At 41.7% G+C, this 16,576-nt stretch overlaps 1 protein-coding gene across 1 annotated transcript in view; it reads right to left on the bottom strand.

Moving 5' to 3' along the window:
• LOC128168765 (uncharacterized) overlaps positions 1 to 16,576 on the bottom strand; it is a 74,925-nt gene that overhangs the window by 39,590 nt on the left and 18,759 nt on the right. The window contains exons 5-15 of the mRNA XM_052834902.1: positions 16,301 to 16,382; positions 13,345 to 13,423; positions 12,986 to 13,130; positions 12,611 to 12,708; positions 12,040 to 12,144; positions 11,478 to 11,562; positions 10,526 to 10,623; positions 10,018 to 10,167; positions 9,093 to 9,333; positions 8,438 to 8,568; positions 116 to 7,361 (exon numbers count right to left, since the gene is read on the bottom strand). Of these exons, the coding sequence (XP_052690862.1) occupies positions 116 to 7,361; positions 8,438 to 8,568; positions 9,093 to 9,333; positions 10,018 to 10,167; positions 10,526 to 10,623; positions 11,478 to 11,562; positions 12,040 to 12,144; positions 12,611 to 12,708; positions 12,986 to 13,130; positions 13,345 to 13,423; positions 16,301 to 16,382 (8,460 nt within the window). The remainder of the gene's footprint in view (positions 1 to 115; positions 7,362 to 8,437; positions 8,569 to 9,092; positions 9,334 to 10,017; positions 10,168 to 10,525; positions 10,624 to 11,477; positions 11,563 to 12,039; positions 12,145 to 12,610; positions 12,709 to 12,985; positions 13,131 to 13,344; positions 13,424 to 16,300; positions 16,383 to 16,576) is intronic.

Raw genomic sequence — 16,576 nt, 5'->3', positions numbered from 1 at the left:
TTAATTTACTTTAAATCCCATTACCCTGCAGAGAACAGACCCAATTTGTAAAAGATAAAGACCGAATAAATACTGCTGGTTCTGACATAGATTCTGTAATCCGATCAGTCCTTACCTGGGTTTCTCCGGCACATCATTGGCGTTGCTACAGAATGCGTCCTGGTTGACCACACACTGAAGCCCATACTGTTTGGCCGTCCCCTCCACCCTTAGGCGGCTTGGTGGGGGATGTTTGGGTTTGAGGACCTGCCTCTTTGTTGGAGTGAGAGAATGGGGAATCCTCTCTCCCCCACCCCCCTGCTGGGACGGTCGCCTTCTCCGGGGCAGAGTTGTCTTCTCCTGATGACCACCCTCGGTTTTATTGCCCGCCCCTAGCTTTGTAGGGGACAGACCTCCCGGTGAGGTTTCACTACTCCCAGAGTTTGGCACGCTCTCCTCCTTACTTCCTTTCACTTTCCTTGAGTGGTCTTTCTGTGCTAATTTCTTGGCATGATACACTTCACTGAACTTATCATTTGATGTCACTAAGTCCTGCTCCCTGGCAGAACCTGGATCTAAACAACCAGGGGCTTCATCTTCATACAAGTCAATATAAGAGTCGCTCCTAATCAGCCGAGGCGGACACTCTAGTTCCTGTTTCAGATCTTTACCAAACTTTGGAATGATGGGCGGTCCCAGATCGGGAGGGGAGACACTCTCCCTTTCACTCACAACGGGGATGTTTTCCTTCCCTGCCCCAGCGGGATTCAAGCAGTAGCTCTGTATTTCTCGATCAGTCAGAGGTCGTAGCCTCACTATGGCTTTACGTTTGATATGTAATGGTCCAAGCCTTGGTCCTGTGTTTTGTTCAGTGCGGTGGTTATCCCTGTCAGTGTCGGAGGAATGAGCACCATGTTCCTCATCTCTCAGAGGCTCATCCAGAACAGGTTCCATGGATCGGTCAAGATGATGTCCAGATCCAACATTGTTATATCCAGAACTTTCCTTGGCTTTGTCATCATTTCCCTGTCTCTTTACATCATGAATGTTTAAAACACTGACTCTGCCCTTCTGTATTTTTTCACTACCAATCTCAGGTTCCTCAAAACTATCACCAAGTGGTATTTTTAATGGGGATTCGTTGAGTCTCACTAACACAGACCTCTTTGTCTTGACTGGTGAGTAAACTGGTGATCGGCTCTCGTCATCGGACATCATGGCCTTACAAAGATCGCTGAATACATTGGTTATCTCTGGGGACCCAGCAATGTCCTTCAGATCTGTAGGGCTTTGTGCTCTGGGTGGAGATTTCTCCAACTCATCGGGGGGTGGGGGTGAATAAAGGGACATTGAAAACAGAGCATCATCATACTTGGTCCTGTAATCGTCGGTGGACTCGCAGTAAGACAGAGGCGAGTCTATGAGATTGGCCAGGGTAGCTTGATGTAGAACAGACAGACTCGTCATTAATTTCCCTGAGCAGGATCGAGTTCGCCGTTTCCGTGTCCTGTAACTGGCTCCATTAAATGCAGTGTGGATTTTTCTACACTTATTTGTCTTTTTCTTTTTCTTAATGAATTTCTGAGAAGGCTTTACTGTTTTACTGAAACTGTTTTCATCACTTTCTTTTTCATCTTCCATTTCATCATCATATTCATCTTCCTCTACACAAATCACAGAATCGTTCATACCCCATTCCTTTTCTGTCGCTGTTGTCACCTTTTTCCCTCGGCCCTCATCCTCGGAGCTGCTGATCTCTATCACTTCATCATTTGGACGGCCTCTTTTTAACAGCGACAAGCGACTTTTTCGTGGCTGAAAATAAGTGGAATCTTTGGATGAATCATCAGAGACGATATTTCCGAAAAATTTTGAGTCTTGAAAGGATTTAAATTTTTCAAAGATATTGTCACAAAACGGTTCATGTGCGGCCATTTCTGGTGCCTGAACGGTTTTGTGATTTGACCCATTTTTCTGATACAGTGAATTAAGCGAGAAAACTTGAGACAGTTTGACAACAGTTCCATTTGAAATATTTAACTTGTTTAGCTGAACTGTCATTCGTTTATGACCCTTGAACTTCCCCGTTACAAAATAATCCACACCTGGTATCTCTCGTTTCCTTTTCCGACTTTCTCGGCTGATGCGGACAGATTTCCTTGTTTTCTCCACGTCCGTCTCACTGTGATTTTTCTTCACTCCATCTTCATTAGTTTGCCATCTACTGTTACTCTCACTAGAGGACCTTGACCTGGTCATGTGACCTTCAAATTTATGACCTTCAAACACACAAGTGTTCCTGCTCTGTGTTTCTGGCTCACTCTTGTTTTCAGACAATGGGAGCATGTTTTCCAGATCTGAGCCTGTATTACTCGGGGGGCCACCTTCAGATTCCCCCAGGGACTCCACACATTTCTCGCTGTTTTGAGGTATTGTGGGAGTATTCTGATTCCCAGACAAATTGAGAACACTCTTTGATGATTGCGGTTGTTTTGTCTCAGTGAAATCAGACACACTGAGTTTGGGACATGATGGGTTGGACTTTATCAGGGACAAATTTTCTGATGATTTTGCTGTCGATGAATTGCGCCCAATATCATCAAGAAGATCTGTCCGACATTCTATTTCCTTGGTTAGTGTTGGTATCTGGTCAGAGATATCCTGGTCCATTTGACTGCTATCTGATTTGGATGCTGAACTTGGCTGTGAATCCAATGATGACTGTGACTCCATTAAACCAACATCCTCTCTCCTTTGTGTTACAGACTCTAGCTCCCAACCTTTGTCTCGACCTTTGTCCTTCTCAATACTCTCATTCATTTTTGACCCGCCCTGAGTGTCAGTCTCCTCTTGCTCATGTATTGAGTGTTCATAGTCTTTAGAACTGCTTTTAATTCTTGGGTCCAACACGTCAGAATTTAATAGTTGGCATGGATCAGGGACGGACTGATGCATGAAGGGACTTCTGCCGGTGACTGGCGTCTGTGACTGTACGGGAATACTGCTTCCCCTCGAGGCCTTCATCAAACTGACGTCTTGTAACACAGGGTCAGGTAAATCTTCGCCATTGGGGTCAACCACAAGAGGGAGTTTTTTGTGTGGATTCGGCTTCTTTTTATGTTGGACGGCTTTACTACAGGCCATCTTGGTGGAATATCCAAGTTGTTCCATTGTTCTATTATCCATTGGGTTAGGTGCATCACTATTTCTCTGGAGATACTTATAGAACTGGCCCTGATACTTGGACGTCGGTTCAAGCAGATTAAGCCTGTCCTCCTTTCTGCTCTGTAAGCCCTTGTCATCAGAAGCTCGCTGGTTTTGAGCCTTCCTGTTACTCACTGAGTCTTCACCAAGTCTCCGCCCATCTCCAACACAGTCCTCATCAGTATCCATGGAGCTGAAGGCTTTGTCAATAATGGAGGCCAGGGTGATCTTTTCAATCTGTTGTGGTCCACTCGTCTTGTCTTCTACACACCATAGCTCAGCAAAAGGCTTCTCACTCTCCGCCACCAATTTTGTGGCTCCTTTGGACTTGGCCACTTCCTCTCGTAGTTCTTCGTAACTTGGGTAAGCCTTCTTTTCACTGACAAAGGGCATGGTGTTTCCTCTTTTGACGGCTTGTACACATGATTCAGCACACAGTTCAGCCTGCTGTGGGTTATCTCGTACACACGGTTCAGCCTGCTGTGGGTTATCTCGTACACATGGTTCAGCCTCCTGTGGGCTATCCGAACGTCCCAGCTTACCTAGCTGTTTCACTGAGAGCTTCTTCAGTCTGACCACCTCTCTTCCAATTTTCAACAGACTGTATCTCCTGGCGTCCATAGGATGCATGTGTACATAATGGACCCTCTTTCTGGGTGACTGGTGACTCAGCTCGATGAATTGGAGGTGTTTGTGTGCTGGTGCAGGGACGGTGAAGCGGTAAGTATACTTGGTTGGTTGAACCGCCACAGGAGTAACTTCAGTCTTGCGGGGCCTCCCTCGCTTCCTCTTCACTGGCTGAATGATTTTCTGAGGATTTGGGGTACTGAATGACCGAACGATGGATGGGCGGTTCACAGATTTCTGTTTCAGTGAGCGCGAGACCTCTGTGCGATTGTTATTTACGCTAGAGGTTGACATAGTTCTTTCTCTTGATACAATTTCATTGCTGGATGCGGACACCCCACTCGAGCTACTAGAGAAAGACTTATTTCTTTCTCGACAAACTGAATTTGGAAGGGGCTGATGTCCAGGCTGACTTGAATCGGATGAAAGTTTGTCTCGAATAAAACTATCCACACTTGTTACAGAGCCCCTGCTACAGTTACTGGACACTGCACCGTCTGCTGTACTGGGGTAGGAGGGATGGCTGATGCTGCCTGGATTAGTCTGGCCGCTGTTCATTGGTCGATTTTCACTCACACTAGGAACGGAGTGTCTCCTCCCTTGGTTGGGCGTTTCGGATGCTGAGGTTGATCGCTTTTTGCGAGATTCCAATTCTACTTTACTCCTTATGAGTTCTGAGACATTGGTGGGTTTACGTATAGGAACTTCACAATCCACACTCTTACCAAGTTCATCCACAGAATCCGAGGCCTCTACTGGTCCCAAGTTCTTCTGAATGTAGCTCCTTAGCTCAGACTCGGAGCAGGAGTAAGGCTTCCCATCTGTGGCGATCTGTCTGACACTCTGGCCGAATTTGGTCTTCTGTGAAACGTTTGACACCAAGTTTTGTAAACTAAACAAGGAGCCCACAGAATGAGATGCCGTGGTCTGAGGCTGCCGGTCTTTGTCTGGTGTGTTCTCACGGAATGGAGAAAGATAACAAGGCTTGTTATCATAAGATGAAGATGATAGCCCTTCATAAGGTACCGGTGGTATCCCTTGAGGTCCCCCTGATGACTGATGAGATCCTGATGGTGAAATATGAGGTCCAGGCAGTAATACTTTAGGTCCTGTTGATTTCTGGTGATAACCTGATGGTTGGCGAGATCCTGGAAGACTTACTGGTGTCTGGAGAGGTCCTAGTGGGTGTTGGTAAGTCCTTAATGTGTTCTGATTAGGTCCTGATGATGTTAGATGAGGCCCTGATGGTTCATGAGGTCCTTGTAATGTCTGTGGAGGTCCGGGTGAATTCTGATTCAGTCCTGATGGTGTCTGATGAGGTCCTGGAGGTTTTTTAGGTCCAAGATTGGTTTGATAAGGTCCTGATGAATTCTGATAAGAAAAATTGATGTTTGTTGTAGTACCCCTTGAACTTTCAGATTTATCAGAGAAAGGCTGTGACGAACTGCTTGATCCACTCTTAGGTGAGGTGGAATCTGTCGATGTGTGGAATAAGGACCCTGGGGATGACAGCGATTTGGAGGGAGGAACAGACGGTTCAGGTTTCCTGAGTTTGCCGCCCTCCTCCTCATTCGCCAGCAGTAGCTTTTCCAGTAAATTCCCTCCACTGTAGGGTACCCCTCGTGGTTGGAAGGAGTTGGACTTCTTTAACACACTGCCCAGAGAGGACGCCTGTAACATGCTGCCCAGGGAAGACTGATTGGGGGAGTCCAATGGAGGTTTTGGACCCTCATTACTAGATTTTTTTGTGGACTTTTTGGGGGTGGCTTTCTTTTTGGTTGTGGCTGTCGTTGTACCACCATTCTCTTTCTTTTTGGAGCTCCTTTTCTTGACAGTGGTGGTGGGGTTGTCATTGATAGTAGACATGTGTGGCCCCCAGTGAGGGGTGGAGAGGTTTGGTTGTGAGTTATAACACTGGCCGCTGGGCTGAGGTCCCTTGTATGAGTGAGAGTGAGGGGAGAAAGAGGAGCTGGCATTATCACTTCTCTGTGAGTCCGAGACGTGAGATAGGGATCCGGATTGATAGAGAGGCTGGGAATTAGAAAACTGGGAGGAGGCATGACTAGAAAAACTGGAGTTCTGCTGACTTCCATCAGAGTCTCCACTGAAATTCCCCCCACTAGGCATGTGATACTGCTGGGTGTTAAAGTCCCTGGGTTCAGCACTTAGTCGACTTTTACTGCTGAAAGCTTCTTGACCACTATAATTCCTGTTGGACATCGCACTGTCCTGGCTGGTATCTAATGGAGTGGAGGTTAAACCACTTTCATTTACAGAAAGTGTACTGTTCTTTGGACTAGTCTGCGAAGAATACTTTGAATATGAAGATGAGAATGTGTTTGAATAGTTGTGCTGAGAAAATCCTTCCGGCTGAGAATAACCGCTGAATTCTGGGTAATGACCCTGAGAGGTACCACTCTGAGAATTGGAGAAAGTTTGGCTGCTTGGTTGGATAGCCAGTCTTGGAAAAATTTGTGAGCAGTTAGAATTCACACCCTGTTGAGTCTTGCTCTCCTGGCTGTTCTGAGAACCCCCCACTGGGGTTGATGTCATCCCTGGCTGACCTGAGGGAAACTGAGTGAGATGACCTTGAGAGGAGGTCATGCTATGGCTGCCCTGAGACAGGAAGTTTGGCTGGTTCTGTGGGTAGTACATCTGTTCCATTGCTTTTTCCACTGTTCCAATCTGTCCAGTCATACTGCTCTCCCCCTGAGAGAGCATTCCATCCGAATCACTAATTCCACCAAATTCTGAGAAATTCCACAGATTATTGGATAAAGTTTCATCGTTCATCAGAGCACTGAAGGAGTCCCTGCTCTCCATTACTGAGGGGGGATACCCCTGTCCCTGATTCTGACCGTGACCTTGAACCCTTGTCCGACTGCTGAAGGTGGACATAGGAGCTCCGATATTTAAAGGAACCGGGGAGTTGACACTTGTATTTTGTGACTGTGTATTGCCCTGGGTGTTCCCATGCGGTGATGGTAAGCCCTGCGGTGAAGATAAGCTGTGTGGAGACGTTAAACCATGTGGAGACGTTAAACCGTGTGGAGACGTTAAACCGTGTGGAGACTGTAATCCCTGGGGTGAGTGCTGACTGCGTGGAGAATTCGACATGTTCTGTGACTGTGGAAGATTTCTGTGTGAGCCCTGTAACCTTGGCTGTAGCTGACCTTGAGGTGAAGGAAGACCTTGACCTTCTGGAGGACACTGCTGCTGCATGCTTGGATTAGAGGAGTTCCAGGGAGTCTGCTGGCCCCAGGTCTGCATTCCAAATCCTTGTTGGAGATCTCCACCGTAACTTCCCTGGGGGTTCCACTGACTGTAAGAGTACGCCCCAAACTCCATGCCATAGCCCTGACCTTGGAAGTCATACTGGTTTCCACTGGGGTACTGGTTACTGTTGGGTCCATACAGCCCCTGGGGTGGGTTACTGAACTCTGGACTGAATGGACCACTCTGTGAGATCAGACCCACTGAGGGAGGAGTCTTGTCAAACCCCGACACCACCGGTCCCGTGGTACCCAGACGTTTCTTTTTGCTCTTCTTGGCTGGAAGAGAAATAACACAGCTTTATAACACACAGATGTTGATACACAAGGAGAGATATAAAAGCATTAAAACACCGAATATTCCTTATTATACACATACAGGTGAATCTCGATAACTCGAACTTCGGGGGACCATGATTAAACTTCGAGAGATCAAGAGTTCGAGAGATCGAAAGTTTAAAAAAATCCGGAATTTTTTGTTCCGGTCATTTTGGTTCTAAAATTATAGTAGCCGGAAATTTATATTTATAACATGGAAGGATAGTCTGACGTAATTTCAGTCGTATTCTCTGCCACATTACTTCAATTTAAACAATACAGAACTTACATGAATAGTTATGAAGTGTATTTTTTCACTTTAAAAACTTTTAAGCATATATTATGTTTTCTTAATCATTACGTTAGAATATTTTAAATAAAGAGCATTTACCCTAACATTCACAAGTTGTTGAAATTAATAGATCACTTACAAATTACTTATCTACCCTTTGAAGGAAGCAATGGGTAGTGTACCTTACGTAATCAACCAATTAACACTACCACGCTAGCCCCCAGGAGTTCACTCAACCGTCCAGGTAAGGTCCACGCGGAGCTATAATTATACGCTTGATCGGCCGCGTGTGTACACAGCAATCACTTCGAGTTATCAAGAGTGAAAAACAATGAAATATGTATAACGGGACCCAGGTTCTACTTCGAGAGATCAAGAACTTCGAGAGATCAGAGTTCGAGAGATCAAGAGTAAATTTGCTTAGTTATATAGAGAAAAAAATTGGGACCGTGAGTTCACTTCGAGAGATCAAGAACTTCGAGAGATCGAAGTTCGAGCCATCGAGTGTCACCTGTACTTAATTCTGTGATTTCCCCATTCTGTATGAATTTGGAGAATACAAAATCACTTCTATTGTATTTTGAAATACACATGTATTTCAAAAGTGTCAGAAAAATGAGAGTGAGATTTGCTTTTTGTTATTTTTTGCGTATTTTAATTCTTGCATTTAGATTTACAAGATTACAGTAACTAATAGATATAAGAAGGTTTATATGTTCTGTACAGCTGTCTGTTGAAGACGTACCTGGCTGCGGCTTCTCGTCATTGGCGCCATCAAACTGAGGAATCGTGTCCCCCTCCTCATCACTGACTGGCACTGCCTGCGAGTCGTTCCAGGTGGTATCCAGACCCTCCAGGTCAAACTCCTCACACTTCCTGATGGGAAAAACAAAAACCAAATAATGGACAAATAGAGAATAAATCTGAAACAGAGAATGAATAGAAACAAACAACACAATTCTAGATCATCAAACAACACAATTCTAGATCATCAAACAACACAATTCTAGATCATCAAACAACACAATTCTAGATCATCAAACAACACAATTCTAGATCATCAAACAACCCCTTCTCAATGGGAACAAATAACAACAAATTTAATGCATACAAAGAACAAATACAGAAGAAATAAAGAACAAAGGACAAATAAAGAACAAACAAAGGACAAATAAAGAACAAACAAAGGACAAATAAGAACAAACAAAGGACAAATAAAGAACAAACAAAGCAAACAAATCTAGGTCATAAAACTGAATTCTTCTTCTTGAGTTTTTTTGAAAAATATTTTTCATTAAAAAGTAGACATAAATTGCTGATTTATCCTATTATAAACACACTGAGGTTCTAATAAAGTACAACTTGATTAGCACAACTGATCCCCAGACACTAGTTCGTACCTCTCTCTGCCTTCCCCACTGTCCTGACTTCCATCTTCCCAAACAACCTGTGACATTTCTAGAGTTTCTGCCTCGTCTTTTTCTGTGGTCTCATCGTCGGGGACAACAGCGGCGTCCAGGAGGATGCTGTCCTTCTCCTCTAGCGTGGTGACTTCACCGGCAGCGGCCTGGGTTGCAGGGGGAGAGCTGTCGTCGGCCAGTGAAGCCAGCAGTGCCGCCAGAGACCGGTCCTGGGGCTCATCTGTAATATTGAAGCTTAGATCTCAATACTCCACCCAAATATTATACTCAGTCAAATTTTCATTTGAGGTTGTTCTACAGACAGGTGTAGTTAAGAATTACAATTTTATGTATAAGCAATCTACTATTGTTGAAGGTGTGTTATCATTTTAAGTTATTGATAATAAAAGTATCACATAATGCCTAGAAGGAATGAGGTGCACCAGACAGTTTTCTTAAAAATGACACAAGGGGAGAATAAGGCAGAACTATTCAATTGCTGTTTTGAGAGACTGGGGGTTAGGGTTCTACCCGAGAGCTGTGAGAATTTTCCTGATTTTGAGTTGGGAGGGAAATTAGAGTTCTCATCTGATTGCTGTGAGGGGAAAGGGTGGCAGATTCTCTCCTGATTGTTGTAAATTGGAAGGTTTTTTTTACCTGATTGTGAGTTAAAAGGGGGGAGGGGGGGTGTGGAGTTCTCATCTGATTGCTGTGAGACCACCTGATTGTTGTGAGTTGAGAGGGGGTCGCTGTGGGGGGAGGGGGGGGGGGAGTGGTTGATGGTTCTCAGGTGGGGGTTGAGGATCTCCCCTGATTGTTGTGTGTGGGGGGGGGGGGGGGGAGAAGGGGGGAGATTCCCACCTGATTGTTGTGGGGGAGGGGGAGATTCCCACTTGATTGCTGCAAGTTGGGAGGGGGTTCTGACCTGATTGCTGGGATAGAGGCGTCGCTGAGAAGTGCTGACTCATGGAGACTACTCTGTGGATGGAGTCCATGTTCACAATGGCCGCCCTGTCTTCTTCTTCCTCCTCCTCCAGGATCACAGTGCTCTGTGAGGCCTCCACGTCCTCCACGTCTAAAATACAAACAGCAATGAAATAGAAATATTTATCTATAGGAGTAATCAACATGTTGGAAGGGGGGGGGGGGGGGGGGGTTCTGTTATCTGATATTGCTAAATGTTCATTGTTTGCATGTTTTCTTCACAGACTTTTTCCTTCCTATCCATGTTTATATGCCTTTTGAGATGATATATGTGGAAAAACCAATCTTATTCTGTTTGTGTATACTATGGTAGATAAATTAAGGACTGATCATTCTCAAACTCAAATAAGTCAATTCTGACAGGCCACCTCGTGATAGAGGGGATCACAATTATTCATCCAAGTCAAAAAAGTTTAATGTTTATTTCGTTCACTTTTTCAAGAAAGTACCTTCGTTTTGTGTTGAGTGTAAATCCACACTAGATGCTGCCTGGGAAGGAATTATGTCCTCTTGGGATGATTCAGATATGGAATCCGATTGGCTGTCTCTGACAAAACAGATAAAGAACATATAATTTGATTGATCTTTGTGCACAAATTGTTTGCTTTGTCAAAGTCCATGACAATCATCTCCAGATACACAATAGTTTATACCATATTTACGTCAAAGGAGGTCTTAAAATGCTTGACAAAAATAGATTTAAAGAACAAATTATCTTATTGGTTATCTCTGACTTATGACTTTTTACTTTACATGTACAGGAGCTGGCTGGGGACTATTTACTTACAGGTATGGAAGCTGACTGAGGACTATTTACTTACAGGTATAGAAGCTGACTGAGGACTATTTACATACAGGTAAGGGAGCTGACTGAGGACTATTTACTTACAGGTAAGGGAGCTGACTGAGGACTATTTACTTTACAGGTGTGAGAGCTGACTGAGGACTATTTACTTACAGGTAAGGGAGCTGACTGAGGACTATTTACTTACAGGTAAGGGAGATGACTGAGGACTATTTACTTACAGGTAGCAGAGATGACTGAAGACTATTTACTTACAGGTAAGGGAACTGACTGAGGACTATTTACTTTACAGGTGTGGGAGCTGACTGAGGACTATTTACTTACAGGTAGCAGAGATGACTGAGGACTATTTACTTACAGGTAAGGGAACTGACTGAGGACTATTTACTTACAGGTAAGGGAGATGACTAAAGACTTTTTACTTACAGGTAAGAGAGCTGACTGAGGACTATATACTTACAGGTAAGGGAGCTGACTGAGAACTATTTACTTACAGGTAAGGGAGATGACTGAGGACTATTTACTTACAGGTAAGGGAGATGACTGAAGACTATTTACTTACAGGTAAGGGAGCTGACTGAGAACTATTTACTTACAGGTAAGGGAGCTGACTGAGGACTATTTCCCTGAAGCGGTCTGAGAGTGCTTGATCACTGTCACTTATCTCCACGGAAACCCGCTCTGCAATCAAATAAAGGACAAATCTAATTACTTTTTAATATATACAATCTATCAATAAATAAAGAGAAAAAATCTTAAATCTGTCAATGAAAACTATTAAAATTAGCATAACAAGTCTCAAAACTTCTCAAACTTGATCTCAAATATCCCTGAGTAATTGAAACTTGATCTCAAATATCTTTGATTAATTGAAACTCGATCTCAAATATCCCTGAGTAATTGAAACTTGATCTCAAATATCTTTGATTAATTGAAACTATCTCAAATATCACTGAGTAATTGAAACTCGATCTCAAGTATCCCAGAGTAATTGAAACTTGATCTCAAATATCTTTCATTAATTGAAACTATCTCAAATATCCCTGAGTAATTGAAACTCGATCTCAAATATCTTTGATTAATTGAAACTATCTCAAATATCCCTGAGTAATTGAAACTATCCCAAGTATCCCTTAGTAAACAAGTTTGTGAGTGTACCCTGGGAGGCGGGCGGGGTGATCTGGGAGGATTGACCCACATTCCTCTTCCTCTGTCGCTCATCCTCCCACAGCGCGGCCAGACCAGGATTGTTTCCAACATTAGCTGTAACAACAACATCAGTGGACTATCACCTTGATGTCCATTACTAGTATATCTTTTTTAATGAGTGCAGAAATGTTGTATTAAACACCCTTTACACTGTCTCCATCAATTTGTTTTTTTCTTTTTTACTTTTCTTTACTTTTAGGTTACTTTTCCCTGATTTAAATTTTTACACCCAATACAACAATGATCTCTATACTGTAAATTCCTTATATTACGCGAGTACTTAATTCCGCGATCCCGCTGTTTTGTATCAAATGGCGAGAATATAAAATCGCGAACGCGGAACATTTATCCATATTTCTTATAGTTATCAACTCTCAGAAAATAATTGCGAGGTTTTAAAATCCGCGAGGGATGCTTCTCGCAATTTTACGCGGATATAAATTCCTCACGTTTAATTAGGAATTTACAGTAGTATCCCCCCCCCCCCTTCCCCCAATTTGAAAAACGTTACTACAGCTACCATCTACTTCCTGTCGATTGAGGATGTCCGCAGCCACCACATCTACTTCCAGTTCACACGTGCTCTGTCGGAGAACGTCTGACCCCAGGTACATGTCCCTGAAAGGCAATGGATAAATCATGTGAAAATCAACTTCAGTTTCAAATTTTGTTAGGAAGAGGAGAATCGACTTTTAATTTGTTATAATCACAAAATTAACATCACATTGATTGTTTTTACAAATAAACACAACTATTATCAGATAGGCGTGTTTTGGCCTTTCTATCATATTGGCCTTTATTTAACCATTCAGAAAGGCCAGCGGTCAATGTAATGCTGCACTGTCCTTGGTTGACAGTCTGGGGGTCAACCTAATGCTGCCCTGTCATTGGTTACCTGGAGATGGTGTCTGAGTTCCAAAGAGGCTGACTCGGGGACAGAGATGCGTTATTGAGCCAGTCCTGGAGCGATCCATCTGGAGAAGTAGGGGTGGTCGGGTCAGACTGATGGAGCGACTCTGGGTCATTGGGGTTAGCATTCTCTGTCAAAACCATGTTATATACACATTTAAAGAGATGAACAGACAACATCTTCTCATAACACATACAAATTACAATTAAATCATTATGTTTTATATAAATTAAATTATTTTTATTTCGAACCTCAAGAGAGAATCTAAATTGGGAATGAAGGGTAAAGATCGGTGACAAACTTTATATAGAAGACTCTAATATTACAGGGTTCTAGTTACTCACCATCCTGGGCTTTCCTCCTGAACTTGACAGCTGCCACATTCAACATGTTCATCCCATACAAGTTGTAGTCAATGAACATCTAAACAGAAACAATCTCAGTCAGTCTACTATGGTCAAATAAGCATTTGCTCATCTCCATTATTTTCAGTCTTATAGTTCTAAAACATTTGTTAAAAAGGATGTTTGATGTTCTTTTCATATTGTACTAGACTTTGACCCGTGCGTGCACGGGTTGACATTGCATATCGGACACTTACGGATAGGTACATCGACACAGTTTATTATTGAAATTTGCATAACAAAGCTATAAGCCTACAATAATGGTATTAATTTCACTACACTTTCCTTAGTTTGGTAAATCTAACTGTGTCTCGGGAAAGGCACTCCCCACAGTTAGAATGCATCCGTTATACCCGTAATGTAGCAGAAAATTGCAGAATCGCTCCGGAACGATTATGGAGAAAGTTAATGAAGTTGCCTTGAAAATAACACTCAAATTCATCACAACAAACCTTTTTCAGACTGCAAATACCTTTTATCTAAAAATTTTAATCCACAGAATGGAAGAATTCAACACCTTTTCACCAACGTACACGTATTCTTTTTGTAAAACTGGGTCCGTAGGACATTATTCATTTTTACGATAAAACATAATTATTCTATCTTCACTCTAACAAATATAATGTAACTTTTTCACATGTAATCAAATATGTTTTCTCATCACGAAGACAAAAGTAATTATGTAGTTACATGTACTTGAAATGTATATATTTGTTATTTTATACTTTCTCTCATAAGAAATCAGTAATATATATGAACAGAATATATACCAGTATATGTATTAACATTTCTGAGTTTATTCATGCAGATGTGATATTGTGGAAACGTAAACTAAAGATCCCGTTAGCGTGAATGTATTGCGCAAGCGCAAGATTGTAAAATCCGAAAAATCCAAGTGATTTCCGGGAATTTTTGAGGAATTTTCGTTGATTATTAATTAGCGAAGCTTAACTGAGAAAAAATAAAAACACATTGGTAATCTGCAAGTACCAATTATGTTTAAAATATATAAAACAAAAGACAGTATTCTTCCGATTTCTCAGTATTAAAGACAAAAAATTCGAGTCTATTATTTTAATATAGTAGTATAGAAGTTTATCAAAGTGATTATTGACCTGTGTCTTGTAGTTAACCTGTGGTGTATATAATACTTGTACTTGTACACATAGTGTATAACGTAAAACATGGTTATAGCGAACACGCTTATAATGAATTGACGCTTACAGCGAAGTGATTTCATTCCCCAGGTCTCTATTTCATGTTGTAAACTTGACGGATATAACGAATTATGCTTATAACGAAGTTAAATTAGCCGTCCCTGGGACTTCATTATAAGCGTGTTTTACTGTATTCACATATAGTGTATAGAAAGTTACATGTAGTGTATATATACTTGGAGTGTGCACTACGTTACATGTAGTGTATATAGACTTGAAGTGTGTACCAAGTTATGTGAAGTGTATATTGACTTGAAGTTTGTACTAAGCTATGTGTAGTGTATATTGACTTGGAGTGTGTACCAAGTTTTGTGTAGTGTATATTGACTTGGAGTGTGTATCAAGTTATGTTTAGTGTAAATTGACTTGGAGTGTGAACCAAGTTACATGTAGTGTATATATACTTAGAGTGTGCACTACGTTACACGTAGTGTATATAGACTTGAAGTGTGTACCAAGTTATGTAAATTGTGTATTTTGACTTGAAGTGTGTACCAAGTTATGTGTAGTGTATATTGACTTTGAGTGTGTACCAAGTTATGTGTAGTGTATATTGACATGGAGTGTGTACCAAGTTATGTGTAGTGTATATTGACTTGGAGTGTGTACAAAGTTATGTGTAGTGTATATAGACTTGGAGTGTGTACCAAGTTATGTGTAGTGTATATTGACTTGGAGTGTGCACTAAGTTATGTTTAGTGTATATTGACTTGGAGTGTGTACCAAGTTATGTGTAGTGTATATTGACTTGGAGTGTGCACTAAGTTATGTTTAGTGTATATTGACTTGGAGTGTGTACCAAGTTATGTGTAGTGTATATTGACTTGGAGTGTGCACTAAGTTACGTTTAGTGAATATAGACTTGGAGTGGGTTCTAAGCTACATACAGTGTATATGTACATAAAGTATGTACAAAGATACATGTAGTGTATATCTACTTGTAGTGTTTACAAAGTTACACATAGTGTATATTTACTTGTAGTATGTGAAAAGTTACATGTAATGTGTTTTACTGTGGAATCATTTAATTTTGTGGGGGCCAATTTTCGTGGGTTGTGGAATTTTTGCTTATTCGTGGGGACGTAATTCCGTGGATGCGTCGGTTTTCAGTTTCAGAGGGAAAACTAAATCTTTTATAATTAGTTTTCGTGGAGGATGTCAATTCATGGGTGAGAGGTATCCATGAATACCACGAAAATTGAGCCACCTCGAATTCTAATGATTCCACAGTAACTTGATTAGTGTACGAAGTTACATGCAGTGTATATTCACTTACAGTGTACACCAAGTTACACATAGTGTATATTTACTTGTACTATGTACTAAGTTACATGTAGTGTATATTCACTTACAGTGTGTACCAAGTTACACATAGAGTATATTTACTTGTACTGTGTACTTAGTTACACATAGTTTATATTTACTTGTAGTATTTGAAAAGTTACATGTAATGTGTATCAACTTGAGGAGTGTACTCAGTTACATGTAGTGTACATTCACATACAGTGTGTACCAAGTTACAGATAGTGTATATTTACTTGTAGTATATACTAAATTACATGTAGTGTGCGAGGAAATTCTCCTGTAAGTTACTTGTGGTGTATATCCACTGGTGTATACAGACACCTGCTGTACATGGCACGTATACACCTGTAAGTTACCTGTTGGTGTGATTTTACCTGTAGGGTGTAAGGTATGTGAGACTCGTGGGGCTGAAATCCTTTGTTTAACACAGCTCCCCCCAACAATAAATCAGCAGCTCTGAAAAAAAAGCAAAAGAAATGTCTGTCTATTTTTATTATTTCTATTTTTGTCAAAATATTTCTTATGCATACAAGGGAAATACTATCCATCATCCTTTATTTTTAATTAGTACATCGACTTCAGTTTGGGTTCTTATCTATTAGCCTGTGTTGTCCACTCAACTGACAACAATACCTTTAACAACAGATACT

Source organism: Crassostrea angulata, unplaced genomic scaffold, assembly GCF_025612915.1.
Source record: "Crassostrea angulata isolate pt1a10 unplaced genomic scaffold, ASM2561291v2 HiC_scaffold_47, whole genome shotgun sequence".
NCBI classification, from domain to species: domain Eukaryota; kingdom Metazoa; phylum Mollusca; class Bivalvia; order Ostreida; family Ostreidae; genus Magallana; species Magallana angulata.
The sequence above is the reverse complement of the archived record's forward strand: the minus strand, read 5'-3'. Positions and strand labels throughout refer to the sequence as shown.